General features: G+C 35.4%; 1 protein-coding gene across 47 annotated transcripts in view; it reads right to left on the bottom strand.

The window, feature by feature from the left end:
- SOX6 (SRY-box transcription factor 6) overlaps window positions 1-15,942 on the bottom strand; it is a 551,842-nt gene that overhangs the window by 17,757 nt on the left and 518,143 nt on the right. For 45 of the 47 annotated variants that reach the window (XM_079103752.1, XM_079103737.1, XM_079103729.1 and 42 more), the window contains one exon: window positions 1,836-2,069. In XM_079103752.1, the coding sequence (XP_078959878.1) occupies window positions 1,836-2,069 (234 nt within the window). The remainder of the gene's footprint in view (window positions 1-1,835; window positions 2,070-15,942) is intronic. The other 2 variants (XM_079103720.1, XM_079103742.1) reach the window with 1 other exon arrangement.

Genomic DNA, 15,942 nt, shown 5'->3' with positions numbered 1-15,942 from the left:
AAAGAACTATCTAAACACTTGACGAAGGAGGGATGTGTTTTTTTACATGTATCAAATTGCATTTTTGTGTCTCGCTGGTGAAAAAGCGGTAACAGCTGTGCAGACTGGATGTTAGCTATTCTTCAGGGAAGATTTTTCATACATAAACAAATGGAAAAGTTGTACAAATATTCTCCGTAGCCAGCAATATCCTGGTCTGCTTTAATAGCACATCCATCCCTGCTCTTTCCTGATTGTTGTGCAAAAGTTGTGCAGAACATCTATGCAGATAGGTTTTCGGTTCTGCTGGCTCCCAGCAGCTTTAAACCCCAGTTAACAGAGGATTCTTGGTACTCCTGAAATGCTTGGGCTTAAAAGTTTACATTTTAATGAATATACCTACTATATTCCTAATAATTTTTTTTCACAGAATACACACTAATAATACAGATTCTCCACAGCTGCCAAAGTGGAAACAGAGAGCGTCTGTACCCATCTGAAAGCTCACTCACATTGCTACTAAACCAGCAGGAAACAAATATGAAGATCTCAAAGTCAGATATCAAATTAGAAGACCAGAGTAGCACTGGTATTTTCTAGAATATCTTTTAATTAAAAAAAATAATCTGCTCATCAGGAACATTTTGGTTCGAAGGATATTTAAATTAAAAAGAACAACATCTATATGCACATCTCTGAAACTCCCAAAGCAGAACCCCACTTAATTGTAATGACATTAAATATCCATCTTGAAATTTAAAAGTCAAAATGAAAAAAAAAAAAAAAAAAACCCTACATTTTAACATTTCACCACTATTTGAGCTTATGTATGTTTTAAATTTTCTCAGAGGTCATTGCCTCAAAATGTCTCAGAATCAAGTTAAATTATTTATACAGTAACAAAACATGTGTATTTGTGTATGTCCAGATCACTGATATTTACTCAGGTTAAATATTTATTGCCTTTGAACAAAACATTTAAAAAATTAAAACCACAGTTTAAGTCTCTAATGTTTTTCAGCTTCTTAAACAGCTCCCTTTGAGATTTTGTCACATTATGACAGCTTAAGCAGAACAGTGCCTTCTGTGTTTTTTCTTTTTTAAAGAGGAAACATGTTGACTGTAATGCTGCATGTTGGATAAAATATGTTCAATATGTTGAGTACAATAATTCCAAACTGTATAATCTGCACTAGGCAAGCTTTCTGTTAATAGAACAAGGTTTGAGTTTAATCCTGAGAAACAGGAGAATCACTCTGGCAATTTACCACAAAATGGGCCTCTGCCCTGTGGTCTACATGTTCAGTGCACTGCTATGAAATTTGAACTAGTCATATCTTATTAAAATAAATGTAGTTTTATTTTACAAGTTTAAAAGTTATCATTAGAGGCTCGGTTCTGTACTCTATCAATTTCACACCATTTTGGTGTTCACCCTGGTCCTGGATGAATTCTTTCAGTGGGACACATGAACACAAGAGTACTAGAGAAGAAAACCTAACATCTGTGAGTATTAGCAACTTACAAATTTAAAAAGATTGAATAAGGAGATAAATCCAGTCCCCAAGATTCCTGTTTAGCAGTCACCTCTCATGAGTTGCTAAATTTACACGATTATTATAGTTTGTCTTTAAAATAAGTTTTAGCCACCTGCTGTGGTAGATGCTGTAAGTCCTAAACCTAAATGCCATGTTCTGGGGAGGAGGAAATGATGACAAAGATGCTACTGCAGCTGACTAAGCTTCATCTGATTTCTCCAGCCACTGTCCCCTTGGAAGCCCAGTTCTGCCCCTGTTTTCTACTCATGAAGCACTCATGGGGTGAAAGGTCAGCATTAGCTGTGCCCCTGTACTCACCTAAGATTTTGCTAATGTTGGAGTTGTGCATGTCAGGGAAGGCCTGAAGGATTTTCCTCCTCTCATCCTTCGCCCAAACCATGAATGCATTCATTGGTCGCTTGATGTGTGGCTCACTGCTGGCACGGCCCCGGGCATCCCTGTAGACTCGTGCTTCAGCCACAGTGGCACCTCCTGTTGGCCAACAATAATACTGCTGTAGTTTAGCTGCAGAGCCATTCATTGCTTTACTTCCTGTAATGTCAGGGCAGGAAGAACAAGATGGGTGCAAAGAATTATTATAGAGATAATGTAACATTACAGATTGTTGCCTTGGCTTCAGTGCCAGCCCTGGGCCCATCTCTTCTAAGTGACCTCTTGGAAGCAGAAGACATTCTCAGATGATGATTCTTCAGGCCCTTCTGAGGTAGCCCTCAAAGGGACACTGGATAGAATTAACTCTGCATGTTTTCATACATCTAGTACATTTATTACAATCAATCTAGGTGATAAAGGAATGACTGGCATTATTTTATAGCAAACTTCCCTGCTGTGATTCCTTCCTTCAAAAGCAGGTTCTTCCCTGTCATTTTAGCTTCACTTGCCAAAAATCACAGCCCTCTCAAACTATATGATTCCCCAAAGAGAAATGTCTTTCACAGCACTGTCCCTTGGCCTGTGCGCTCTCACATCCTGGGCAATCCTTCTCCTACCCTCTCATGATAAGTCCCACATAAACTTCAAATCCTATTCAAATTTTGGCATGTTTCATAATGAATTAATTCAGTGAAAAATAATAATGGAGTGATTCCTGGTATGGTAAGTGCTGCAAAACTGGAGTTAACAGGAACAAGGGAGGACCAAACAGGATGGTCAGTCAATGCTTCCTAGGAGACATCCCTGCTGAGGCTCAAAGGCTGAACAGGGAATCTGCAGGTGAGTGGGAGAGGGCAGTAAGGACAGATGAGAAGGGTGTTCAGGCTAAAAGAATAGCATTTGCAACGATGCTGACCCAAGGTAATCACTGTTTATGTGACCGTCTCCCTCTGATCTTTCTATGCCATCCCCAGGAACATGAGATCTCTAAAGTTTGAGATGATCTTGCACTTGTTCTTGAATACCTGGATTATCCACACAGTAGACAATAAATATTCATTAAGCAAAAGAATATGTGGTTTTCAATTTCTATGCAAAAGTAGTAGACTAATTGAGGTGTTTATTTCAAGGGTTCTAATACATTTTTCTGTTGTTTAAGGGAATTTCTTTAACATGTATGAAACTATATTTAAATTCCTGATATAATTTTTGAAGAGCTGACTCTAGTAACATAGGAGACTGGAAGCTCCTTGAAGATGGGGGAAGGGGATAGATCTTGTCACTGCTGTATTTCTTGGACCTGGTGAAATATCTGGCACATAGAATTTTAGTTAAATGTAATGAATGAATGAATGAATGAATGAAGCTCTCGCTTGTCTTCACAACACTAACCCCTGCCCGCCTGCAGTGTGACATATCAATGTGTGCTTTGCCATGTGGCACCTATTGACTATCTCCCTATAGACTGAGGACTTCTACAGCAAGATGCAAAATGGTTAGACTGATGGTCTCAGTCAATACTTCTATGCATAAGCAGGAAAGTCTTCCCCCAAAAGCGTAGGTCAAAACATACATTAAAAATCAACATTTCTGTTTTCTGGACAAAGTAAATCTTTTCAGCTCAGTGAACTTATACAGGAATAACACAATCTAATCAATCTCTGGCCCTTCTATTTCCAGATACTTTGGTTAAGCAGAAATTTGTTGGTGTCAAAGCCAGTAACAAATTAGAACATTAAAGCACACTATTATTTAGCAAATATGTTCATCATTTATTGCAAACAAAAGACAGGATAAAAGGATGGAATTGGCTAATATTGTGATTTTTTTCCTAAGCATGAAGAAGGGTGGAGAGGCCACTTTCTGAAGATCATGCAAAAATAACATATTTTTATAAGCAGCCCTTCTTTTAGGCCTCCTAGACAGAATGATGCCTTACATGAAAAGTCTCAGATCCCAAGATGCATAACTAATATGCTACCTTTTTGCCACCATACCCACAGTACATTAATTTCATTTAAAATGCACTGACCATACAGGATAAATTGATTTCACTTTATATGGGTTTGACAGCCATGTTTATTGTGCAGTGAAATGTAGTGTAGCTTCCAGCTGACAATATCCATCAACACAGGGCAATATGCTGACTGCTGGGCCAGATGAAGGCATACATTACTCTGGAAGTGAAATACTCATTCAGATACGACAGTGTCTTCTCCTGAGGATCACCACAGTAATTTATGATGCCCTCAGTGCCATTACTTTACAACTGACATGGATTCAGCAATTTATATACTGGCATGCATACACATAAAAGGAGACAGGTTTGTGGAGATTGTCAGATGCAAAAACATTTCAGTATTATTCTAAGTTAACTACGATGCCACAGGTGATTAACATTTGAGATCTGTTTTTGCTGTTGTAGCTCTTCTACCTCTAGTAAACCCAACTAGTCAGCTTCTATTTATTTCTTGATTTAAATATGTGTATTTCATTGTGAATGGGAATTTTTAATCTTCTATAGACTGATAGAAATCATGGTGAATTTTTAGATACTGCTTGTATAGAGAGACCTTCTGCATCCTCTACTCCATATTATAGATTCTTCCAGACATATGCCCAATTTCTCTTCCTCTCATGCTATACCAACCAGTCTTAGTGTAAGATTTTTTGTCTCTTATGCTTTACTAAATACTACCTTTTTTTCAAGGAACAGAACTCAGGTCCCACATACACCAACTGCTCTGCAATGACCTTTCCCCTTTCCCTCAAAGCACATATTATCTACACAACACTGAATTCATTACACAGAAGAGCTCCAGAACTCATAAGAAATGCTTCCAGAAATGGAGAAACTCAAGAACAGTGCATAGTATAAAAATGTGAAAGAAGAAGGGGAAAATAGAAAAAATGCTTTAGATATGTGTACATCTCCTCTTGTCACCTCTTTTCTCTTCCTGAAGGAGTGAACTGAAAAATGAATGGGGGCACCTTAAGCTGAACTAGGAATGTTGTGTCAGATGAACGAAGATTTGAGAAGAGACTAATTCAGGGAGACTGAAGTGTGAAACTACTTTTGAATTGGACCTGATATCTGAGCAGACATGAACCATGTCTTTTAATGATAGAAATTTGCAGTGCACAGATCCATTTGCAAAATCTTAACCTGGACCAATTTTTGCCATGTGTTTCCTCCTCTCCCTCCTCCTAATTTCACCTCCTTTCTTACCCTTCTTTTAAATATGTGGTACTCGTAGGCTACCTTATGATTATAAAACTATATTCAGGATGTCACCCTCCTTCTTTCTTAGGCAGTCAATAAAAAACAGCAATAAACCTTTTTGCATATGAAAACTGGCCTCACTCTTGCCTTAATAAGTACCAGTAACATCCTGAAGAAGGGTCCTCTATCCTTTCCCAAACTTATTTAGTTTATTAATATTTCAGGAAATGTAATATTATAAACCATAAATGTCCCACAAAGACACATTGAGGGTATCGTCTATCTTTTTGCAGTGACTATGCTGTGTACAACTTCCATGGAATTTATGGAAGCATCCAGATGAGCACTATGCAGATAGATGCTTTCCAATAAATATTTCTTTGATCAAATATTTTGAGAGAAAACATCTCTCAATATTACTTTCTTTTTCATTGAAAGAAGACAATTCATCTATTATTTGAACTTAGAATCTAGGTTTGAGTGAAACTTAAGACTCACAATTTTATAAAAGTATAAGTCACAAAGTCTAAAGAACATTTATAAAGTGTCTCTAAATTCCCTAAAATTTGCTTCATGAACCAAATGGTTAGGGAACTGATGCAGCACATGACTGTATATGCTGAATAATTCAGAAATTTAAAAAATGTCGATTACATATTTTTGAAACCCCTTTAGATAAGAAAGATTCTGTAGACTACTATCAACTGTTTTCAAAAGGTATGCCATTAATCTGTGTATCTAAAGCCCAATATTCACTTTCTGTTATAATTAACTCTAAAATTCAAAATATCAGATATGATTTCATACTGCTTTGTTCATTTTTGAGACACTATTAAGAGTAAAACCAAAGTATTTCATTCTTAAATACCTAACACTCTATGCCAGCATCTAGAATTGAATTGTCCTAGGGAATGGCTTAATATTCTGTAAGGAAGTTTCCTTCTCTTTTAATAGCAGAGGAAACATTTGTGAATTCAAGATAAGATTTCCCATAGAAAGCAGTTGGAAGGAGCCTAGAACCATGGCTGTGTACCTGGGAACCCTCGTTCCTGCTGATCTAAGAGATTACCAACAATGGCAGTCCCAAATGACAGTTAGTGAAAGGCCAGGAGGTCAATGCACCATACTAGACACAAGGGGAAGCATGGTTCCTGTACTCCAGAGCCTCTCACTCCACATGACTTCCCCTAGGAAGCTCATTTTGGTTAATTCATCCTTCATCTCTTCAATCACAGTTTGTATAAATGCAAACTTTCAGTTAAGCAAAGAAAGATAGTTAATCTACAGGGAGAAAATAGAAATCACCAAGACAAAGACCTCCTTAGAAAATTGTGATTAGAATGATTTAGAGAAGACAGAAAATTGAGTTTTTCCAGGTGGGTTGGAAAGACGTCCAGTTTCACCATCACAGTCGATGGCAATGGTCCTGAACTAATCCTAGAGAGGCCCCTTCCTGGGTAGATTCCAAGGGCTATCTGAATGAATGAGTGAGTGTTTGGTGTGGGTTTGTGCATATATAAAGTTTTCCCTAAGGAGGAACTCTGGCTAATTCTATAATATGTCTAGTAATAATTTATTTATGCATTAATTCAGCAAATACTTCTGACAAATATCAGATGTATCCAGCACTGTGGTGGAGTATGCAAGTTAAATAACACATGTACTTTGTTTTTAAGGAAGTTGTTCCAGTGAGGTAAAGACATATAAATGAAAAATTATAAAAAAGTGCTAACAAAGGTAATTTTAGAATACCATGAAAGCAGAGAAGAAAAGCTATTGACATGGTCAGCATAGACAGAGATGAATGTTAGGGAAGTTTTGGAGACAAAGTGACATTTGAGCAGCATCTTGAAGGAAGAGCAAGATTTTCCTAGCAGGTAAGAGTTTGAAAGTGTTCCAGGCTGGGGAATCAGTGTGAACAAAGACACAGAGTTTTATTCACAATAAAACCACAACAGGTTTGGAGAATATAAAGAAGCTGGCTATGGGTTGGTCATATGGAAAGAAGAGGGAGTACTAACAGATGAAATTAGAAAAGTAAGTAGAGGACAGATGGCTAAGCACCTTGAATTCCAGCCCAAGACATCTTTAAGGTATTTAAGTAGGGGAGTAATGTGAACAAACATTGTAGAAGAGATCAAAATGGCAACTAAATGAAAAATTAACACCGAATAGTCTCAGTGATTACTGGTGAATTGATAATAAAGAATAGAGAAAAATAAGGTAACTAAATGCCTTCTGAAAGGTCTATTAAGACTTGTATTTTGTCAGACAGAATGAACATTGTATATGAAAACTACTGGCACTAAAAGTTCTGTTCTGGGATATAGTTCTGGTAATGGCAAAATAACTCTTATCTGACCAAACCTCCGAAAGATAATAATTAAAAATGCTAGGCAAAATATGAAAAGATGATCATATGAAGACACATGAGAGTTACCAAAATTCAGCAGAAACTGGAAAGAATTCCATGCTAGAAGGGAGGAAATTTCCCTAAATGGAATTCTGTTTTCATAGTTTTTACCATGAACATGCTCCCCAGTCGGCACAGTGTTGAATGGGGAGTGCAAATAGTGTCTGTTTTGCCTAATGTGTCAAAGACAGAATTTGAGGTTTCCAAGTGACTGAACCCTGAACTTTACATGTATAGGGAAGACTCCAGTGAGCACTGTGGAAAACAAGGCTCTAAATCTGAAAAATCTGAGCAAATATGTCAACTGATGCCCACTGCAAAGGAAATAGAATTTTGATTTGAATCCTATAAAATTAGGGGGATTTATAAACACCTTGGACTTTGCCTTGAAATCCCAGAGGGGCAATCCTTTAGAAATAAATTCTATATACCAAGACTAAAGATTTACCTAGGACAAAAAGCAAAACTGAAATAGACTCAAATAGTGCAACACTAAGCTTTGGAAAGTTTAATTCAATCAGCAGATAATTTAGTGGCCTCCTGTCACAAAAATTAAAATGAAGATAACAGAGTCCAGAGTTTATATAATTTATAACCCACAACAGATAACGTATAATATAAAATAACTAGTTGTCCTAACAACTGGGAAAATGTGACCCAAAGACCAAAAACAGAAACAAAGACCTGGCTGAAAATTATCTGGATTTGGCAAGAAACATGAACTAACAGGTTCAAGACATTCAGAAAAATGTATGCATATTAAATACAAAGAAACCACACTAAGAATTCAGTTAAACTGCTGAAAACCAAAAACAAAGAGAAACTTCCAGACAAAATGGACATTACATACAGGAGAACAATCATGCAAATGATGACTGATTATTCATTAGAAGCAATGCATACTAGAAGAATATGGAACATCTTTAGAGTATTGAAAGATAAAGGCAATCCAGGATTTTATCCAGTGATCATATGGTTCAAAATCAGTAAAGTAGAGGGAAAGGAACAGGAACAGGAAAGAGAGAAGGGGACTGAATTATAATCAAATTATAATCATGTCAAAATGAACCCTAATATTATGTATAACTAAAAAGAACTAATAAAAATCTTTTAAAAATGAATGTGAGTGGAGTATTATTCAGCCACAATAAAAGAATGAAATGTCATTTTCAACAAAATGGATGGAACTGGTGGACATCATATTAAGTGACAGAAGCCAGACATGTAAAATACTGCTTGTCTTTTCTCATATAGAGAAACTAAAAAATGTCAACCCGAAAGTAAAATAGTGATTTCTAGGAATTGGGAATGCTGCCAAGAGGTGATGGGGTGGGGGCCAGAGTGGAAGAAGGGTGGTCGGTGATGATTAATGCACATTGTACATATGTATGGAAATATAACAGGGAATCACACTAACATGTACAATTAATACATGTTAATAAAATACTTAAAGAAAAAGTGAAGCATAGTTGTTACAGAACACCTGGAAAATACCAAAGAACAAAGAATAAAATAAAAATTACTCGTAGTTGAACACACACAAAATGAATATGAAATATTCTATCTGGTAAATAAAAGCTAAGAGAATGAGACAAATGGCAGACCCATATCAAATAAATTATTCAAGATGAAGAGAAATAATGCCCAACAAAAACCAGGTATACCACAAAGAAGAAAATCAAAAAGCTATATGACTTTTCTCTTCAATAGATTTCATTAATAAACAACCAATTTTTTAGTGTTTTTAAAACACAAGGGACTATTTATACAAAACAAAACACTGTATTGTGGGATTTTCAACCTACGTAGAGCTATAATATGGAACAACAATAGCATATTAGCTTAGAGGACAAAGGTAGTAAGTAGAAGTAAATCGTTAAAGTTTGTTCTATTTTATGTGAAGTAGTAAAATTTTAACTGTGGAATACTAAAAATGTGTAGTGAGTTCTTAGAAAAACCAGTTTTAAAAGATACAGAGAGGTGTAGCTAAAAACTCAGTAGAATAATTCAAATGGATCCTTCAAAAGAATTCAATTTACCCAAAAGAAGGCAGAAACCGAGAGAGATGAAAAACTGAGGGAATGAATAGAAAATCACAAATTAGAAGAATTAAGTTCATCAGATTCAATAATTATATTAAATAGAGATGATTTAAATAATTAAATTTAAAGTCATAGATTTTCAGAATTGATAGAGTAAAAAAATCAATGAAATAGAAAACAGACACAATAAAGACAATTTAAAAAGTCAAGGGTTAGTAATTCGAAAACATCAATAAGATTGACAAACCCATTCTAAGACTGATCAACAAAGAGAGAAAACAAGAATATCAGTATCTAGACTGAAAGAATGAATTTCACCATCAATACTACTCACATTAAAAGGAAAATAAGGCATATTGTGAATTCTTAATTCCAATAAATTTGACAACTGAGATGAACAAATTCCTCAAAGACAAACTAGTGAAATTTATTTAATAAATAGAAAATATGAATAATCAGATAATAAAATTGAATTAATAACCAAGCACCTTCCTACCCAAAACTCCATTCCCAAATGGTGTAACTAGAAAAATTCAAATAAATAAGAGGAAAAAAAATTGTGTGCAAACGTAGAATGTAGAGGAAGAAGGAACACTTGCCCTTGATTTTATGAGTCAGCATACACAATAGGTGAAAATGAGTACAAAAATTCTAAATAAAATATTAGCAAACAGAATATAGAATATGTAATATGGCTACATCATCAACAAGTAGGAGTTATCTCAGGAAAGTAATATGAGTTTAAAATTTGAAAATCAGGTAATACAATTCACTATACTAACAGAGCAAAGGGGGAAATAAACAGATCTGTGCTATAGATTTGGAAAATGGTTTTGACAAAACTCAATACACTTTCATGATAAATCTCAGAAAACCAGTAATAGAACTCTCTCATTTTGTTACAGGGCATTTAAGGAAAATCTACAGTTAACATACTTAATAGGGAATAATTGAATGCCCTTCCTTAAGATGAAGAACAAGGTAAAGATGTTCATTTTTGCTAACCAACAATTTAAAGCAAAAAGTATACAAATGGAAAAAGGGCAAATAATATCATTTGTTCATAGAAAATTCTAAGGAATCTAGAAAATAATTACTAGAAAAAGTGAATTCAGTAGTGTTGTAATATAAAATACACAAATCAATTGTATTTTTAGCACTAGCAACAAACAATTAAAATATTTTTAAATTTACATTCATAACACCACCACAAAATAAAATTCTTAGGAATAAATTTAACCCCTCCAAAAAGTGTTCAAGACACCTATGCTGAAAATAATATATTTGTGATTTAAGGAAGACCCAAATAAATGGAAGAATATGCCATTTTCATGAATCAGAAGACTCAGTATTGTTAAGGCATCATTTCTCACTGAATTTAGATTCAAATCAATTCCAATAATAATTCCCAAAATATATTTTTATAGAAATTGACAAGTTGATTTTAAAATTTATATAAAACACAAAGCAGCAATAGTCAAAGCAGACTTGAAGAAAGAGAATTCAAAAGACCTTAATAAAGATCCAGGCTGTTAAAATGGGGAAAGATAGGCTTTTCAACAAATAGTCTTAGGACAATTGGATAAATATTTTGAAAAAAGTCAACCTTGATTTATCATATGCTACATCCAGCAATTAATTTGAAGTTGGGCATAGTGGTGAACACCTGTAATCCCAGCAACTTGGGAGACTGGGAAAGGAGGATCGCCAAGTTCAAGGCCCATCTTGGCAACCTAACGAGACCCTGTCTCAAAACAAAAAATAAATAGGTATGGAGATGCAGTGCAGTGGCAGAACACCTCTGAGTTCAAATACCAGTTCCACAAAAAAATAGGGGTTGGGGAACCATTAATTTGAGGTAAATCATGCCTTAAAACTAAAAGCATAAGCTACAAACACTCCTCAAAAAATATAAAGGACAATATTTCAGAGTGATTCTGGAGCAAAAAAGAGTCTTAGATATGGTATACAAAGCACTAAACTTATAAGAAAAAGTGATAAGTTGAACTGTATCAAAATTAAAACATCTATCAAAAATCTTTGTTAAGAAAATGAAATGTCAAAGTACAGGAAAAATTGTTCACAATACACGTCAGACAAGTTTCCACCTAGAACACATAATGTCTACAAAAAGCAACAACAAAAAAATAAAAATCTAATTTTAAAATGAACAAAAAAGCTTGAACAAATACTTTTCAGAAGAAAAGAGCCAGTGGGCACATGGAAAGGTAGTCCATATCATCAATCATCAGGAAAATGCAAATTAAAACCACAATGAGATTTCATTCCACATGCACTAGAACAGCTTAAACACAGAATGTCAGCAAGGATAGGGAGCAACTGGAAATTTAATATATCAGTGGTGGAATTGTAAAATGGCATAACCATTTTCTAACAGTTTCTTCTAAGTAAAATACGACAGAGCAATTTATCTCCTAGGTACTTACCCAAAACACATGCAAATGTCTATCCAGAAATAGACATATAAGAATATAAGTAGTTTTATTAACAATAAATAAGAATTGAAAATAATTAGAAAACAAAAAAACGGTGGTTCATGCATACAATGGAATACTATTTAAAGTAAAACTTTTAACTATTAGTTAATAAAAAGCAAAATAAAAAAAAACAAAACCAATCAACCAACAAACAGCAAAATTGCTTTTCTGAAAGCTTCTTTTCTCTGTAAATCTGAAGGTATGTGGCATTTTCAGGTCATTGTGAACTCAAAAGTGGTTTCATTTACCAAAAAGAATTAGGAAGGGGAAAAAAAGCTATAATTGATTGCTTGTGGATTTAAAAAAAATAAAATATATATTACCATATATATACTACTCGACGGAATTGTTGACAATCACACTATTTCAGACAACTTCAGTCTATCAATAGAATGGTTGATTTTCTTCTGTGGGATTTTGGAAAGAGTTACATGATATATTTGATAGTCCCTTATTTGAGTTAATAGAGAAAATGATGATGACTATATTGGAAACAAAAATGTAGAAGATGAAGAAATTTTAGAAGGGGATATGAGAAATTAGAAAAGAAGAAGAATATTAAAATTACTTAAATTTGTTCACCATGTTTATCCCACCAAATTTATCTTAATATGATGGAGGTCTAATTCACTGTTACAGCAATGGCTGACAGCTATCTGTCTACGACTGTGGAAGCCCTTTGCTAAATTCTTTCCTGCTTACTGCCAGAATTTTAACTCACTTTCAGTATAAAAAGGATGCCTAAAATGCAAATTTGAAAAGAGAGAGAAAAGAAAAGAAAGAGGGAGAGAAAGAGAGAGAGAGAAGGGGTGGGGAGAGAAGGGAAGGGAGAGGGAGAGAGATTTGGCCATCCTACTGGTTTGCTTGGCAGGAAAAGAACATTCCACGGCTGAGAAGGAGCCTTAATCATTAGGGAAGTGATGTGTTCATCACATCTGAGAAAAAGGGATTGCCAGGAGATGGTTTGCTCTTTATGTCTTTTATAAAACATTAGCTAGACAGGTTACCAAAGAGTGATAGGTGGAATGACTTGAGGAAGGCAAATGCAAAATATGAATGCTTAATTCTTCTTTGTTAGAGACTGATGAAAAAATAAGAACAGATGTTTCAGAAAGGAACAAAAGAGGAATTACTGTAATGCTTTGACTAAAATGTTATTTCTTCATTTGTCCAATGAGGGGAAAGATCATAGGTAAATTTTCATTATCCTGTTTTCATCCAAAGGTTCTTTTAAGTCTTTACTTCAACCGTTGAACTTGTGTACAACAAGAAAGTCACTGCATAAACTAAAAAGACAGATTGTGACATCTAGTATACACATAAAGAAAAAAAGTCATTGGACATTTTGTTAATAGACATTTCATTAATCAGAATGCCAAAGAAATTCTTCAAAGCTATTTATGATATAGTAGGCCAGAGGTTAGTTTCTAGGATAGGAACACCAGGTGTGCTAAATAATTCTACATAAGATAATATTTGCAAAGCTCTTTCACTAAATTCATTATTTTGAACCTCTTTATAATCCTTTGAAATGAGGAGGAAGGTAGATATCATTTGACCCACTTTACAGGTAAGGAAACCAAGGCTCAGAGTCATTATGTCATGTCCCCCTAAAGTAACCAGTTCCTGGTATACTAATAAGGAGCACAGTCAGATCTGGAACTTAGGTCTTTTTGCTTTTAGCGGAGTACACTTCCTCTGCCCCAATGCTACACCAGTCACTATTCAGTGCTGTGAAAGAACTGAATTTCAAAGTCCACTATTTCTTGTCTGGAATGTAACTTTCCCCCTTTAAGGATGCCACTTCCCTGCACAGCTAAGCATATTAGAGGAGCCCATTACCAGTTATGAAGTTCATGCCACTATCTAATTGGTCTCTGAAATACTGCCCCACCAAAGACGCAAAGGCATGTAAAGAAAGCAGTAAGGACTGAAATTATAGCAGGGATTAAAATGATGCTAAATTAATGCATTTCTTGGTTACAGGATTATGAGCAAGTGTTATTTTGGATAAGGATTCCATTTTTTTTTTTTTTTTTTCTATTAGAAACTCCATTCTCTTTAAAAGATCAACAAGAAGAACCAAAAGGGAATTCCCTAAGGTCAGCTCTGAGGAAACATAAACCTCTAATTCAATAACTCTGCTACTACTCCGAAAAAGGCTTTATTATTGCAACATCCATATGGAGCCAATTGGACATTAATGACTAATCAATCCCTCCGCTTTCTATTCTACTTAAAGTGTCACAAACCATGTTTAGATTAGCCCATTTCCTGCTTAGGATTGCTCAAGATGTCTTTTGTTCTTTCAGGACCAGCCTGATGGAGGCAGCTTAAACAAACACACGAGCAGAGTGGCGCAGGAGTTATAAAGTGCCATATGTGAATGAACAAAGGGGCTATACTGAAGTCTTTTGTGGTATTTGTTAATGTTTTTCATCTGAGCTTAAAAAGGCTTAATGACTTTGTGGTGAGCTGATGCATGTGGCTCGTGGCTTTGCAAAATGAAGGAAATTCTAACCAGTGATATGCCAGTCTGTGTTTTCAAGAGTCTCCTGCTTTAAGTTTCAGTGCCTGTGTTTACTTTTTTTTTTCTTTTTAATTCTCAAGTTATATTTGCTTTACACAGATAGCTAAACAGAGTCCTTTATCTTGTTTCAACTATAGAATCCCAGGGCAGCTGGGACAACTTATGTGCTTCTTTACTTTAATGACCTGAAAGTAGCACAGAGCATCAACTATTCCACTTGTTATCTGTCTACCGTATGTATGCACAGGAGGAGGGCTCACAAGCTGTTGAGTCCAGGCAAAAAAGTAGCATTTAAGCTTGAACCAGGGACCACTGGGGATGAAATAAGACAATAACAGGTTCTGACTTTCTAAGATTTCAGGAGAACCAGGCTCAGGTTCAAGAAGATGCCCTTGGAGAATACAGAGGCTGGTGAAAAGCTGGTAGACTAAATAATTCATGTGGCTCTGCAGCTTCTGTCTTCATCCAACCCTAGTTCTTACCATTGACTCTACATGAAGAAGCACAAACCAAGGTGAAGCAAATCTCAGAGCTAGTTAACAAATATACCACTAAATCCATTCTCCATTTCTACACTTACTGATTGCCTTAGCCCTCGCTGTCTCTGTCGGAGAATCATAAAAACTAACCTTGTGGCTGCTATTCTTACTTCCAATTTTGAATTCTTTAGCCTGCATTTAAATACCTCCCCCTAGTTTCAGCCATCACAAATGCAATTCTGACCAGGAGATTCCTATATTTAAATTCTTCAGTGGCTCCCTAATTCCCAACATGATCTGGTCCCTACCCATTATGGCTCCAATACCATCTCTGGTTGTTCTATTTTGTTTAACAACACTAGTTCTCTACACACTGTGTTTTGATGCTAAGAATCCAAGCTTTTCCTAGAACTGACTGTCCATCTTGAGCACTTTAGGGATTATCTATTTTTATGTAATCCATGGATGTTTTTCATGGTTGCCAGGTTAGACCAAGAATTCTAGCCTCCACAGATTCACCCTGTGCTTACCTCTATCTTAATTTTTTATCATGTTTATCCAAGTTACCAGTTTTATGGGCCCACATTCTTCATTAAACAGCTCACCCCAAAAGGGTCATTCCAACTGCATCCCCAGGGTGTAGTACATAGGCTGGCATAAGGTAAATACTGAAATGCTTATTGGGACAGCAGAGAACAGCAGACATCATCAACAGTGAGAATTTCAGACTCAGAAGTCTGCATGTTCCATCAGCTCCTGGGAATTTCTGAAATCAGATTTTAAATGAAGTCTCACTTTCTTTCTTATATTCTGTTAAGTGTCTTGCAAGGATACCTTTGATGGGAAA

The sequence above is a fragment of the Sciurus vulgaris genome (genome assembly GCF_902686455.1).
Source record: "Sciurus vulgaris genome assembly, chromosome: 11".
NCBI classification, from domain to species: Eukaryota; Metazoa; Chordata; class Mammalia; order Rodentia; family Sciuridae; genus Sciurus; species Sciurus vulgaris.
This window is presented reverse-complemented; position numbering and strand designations above follow the sequence as displayed.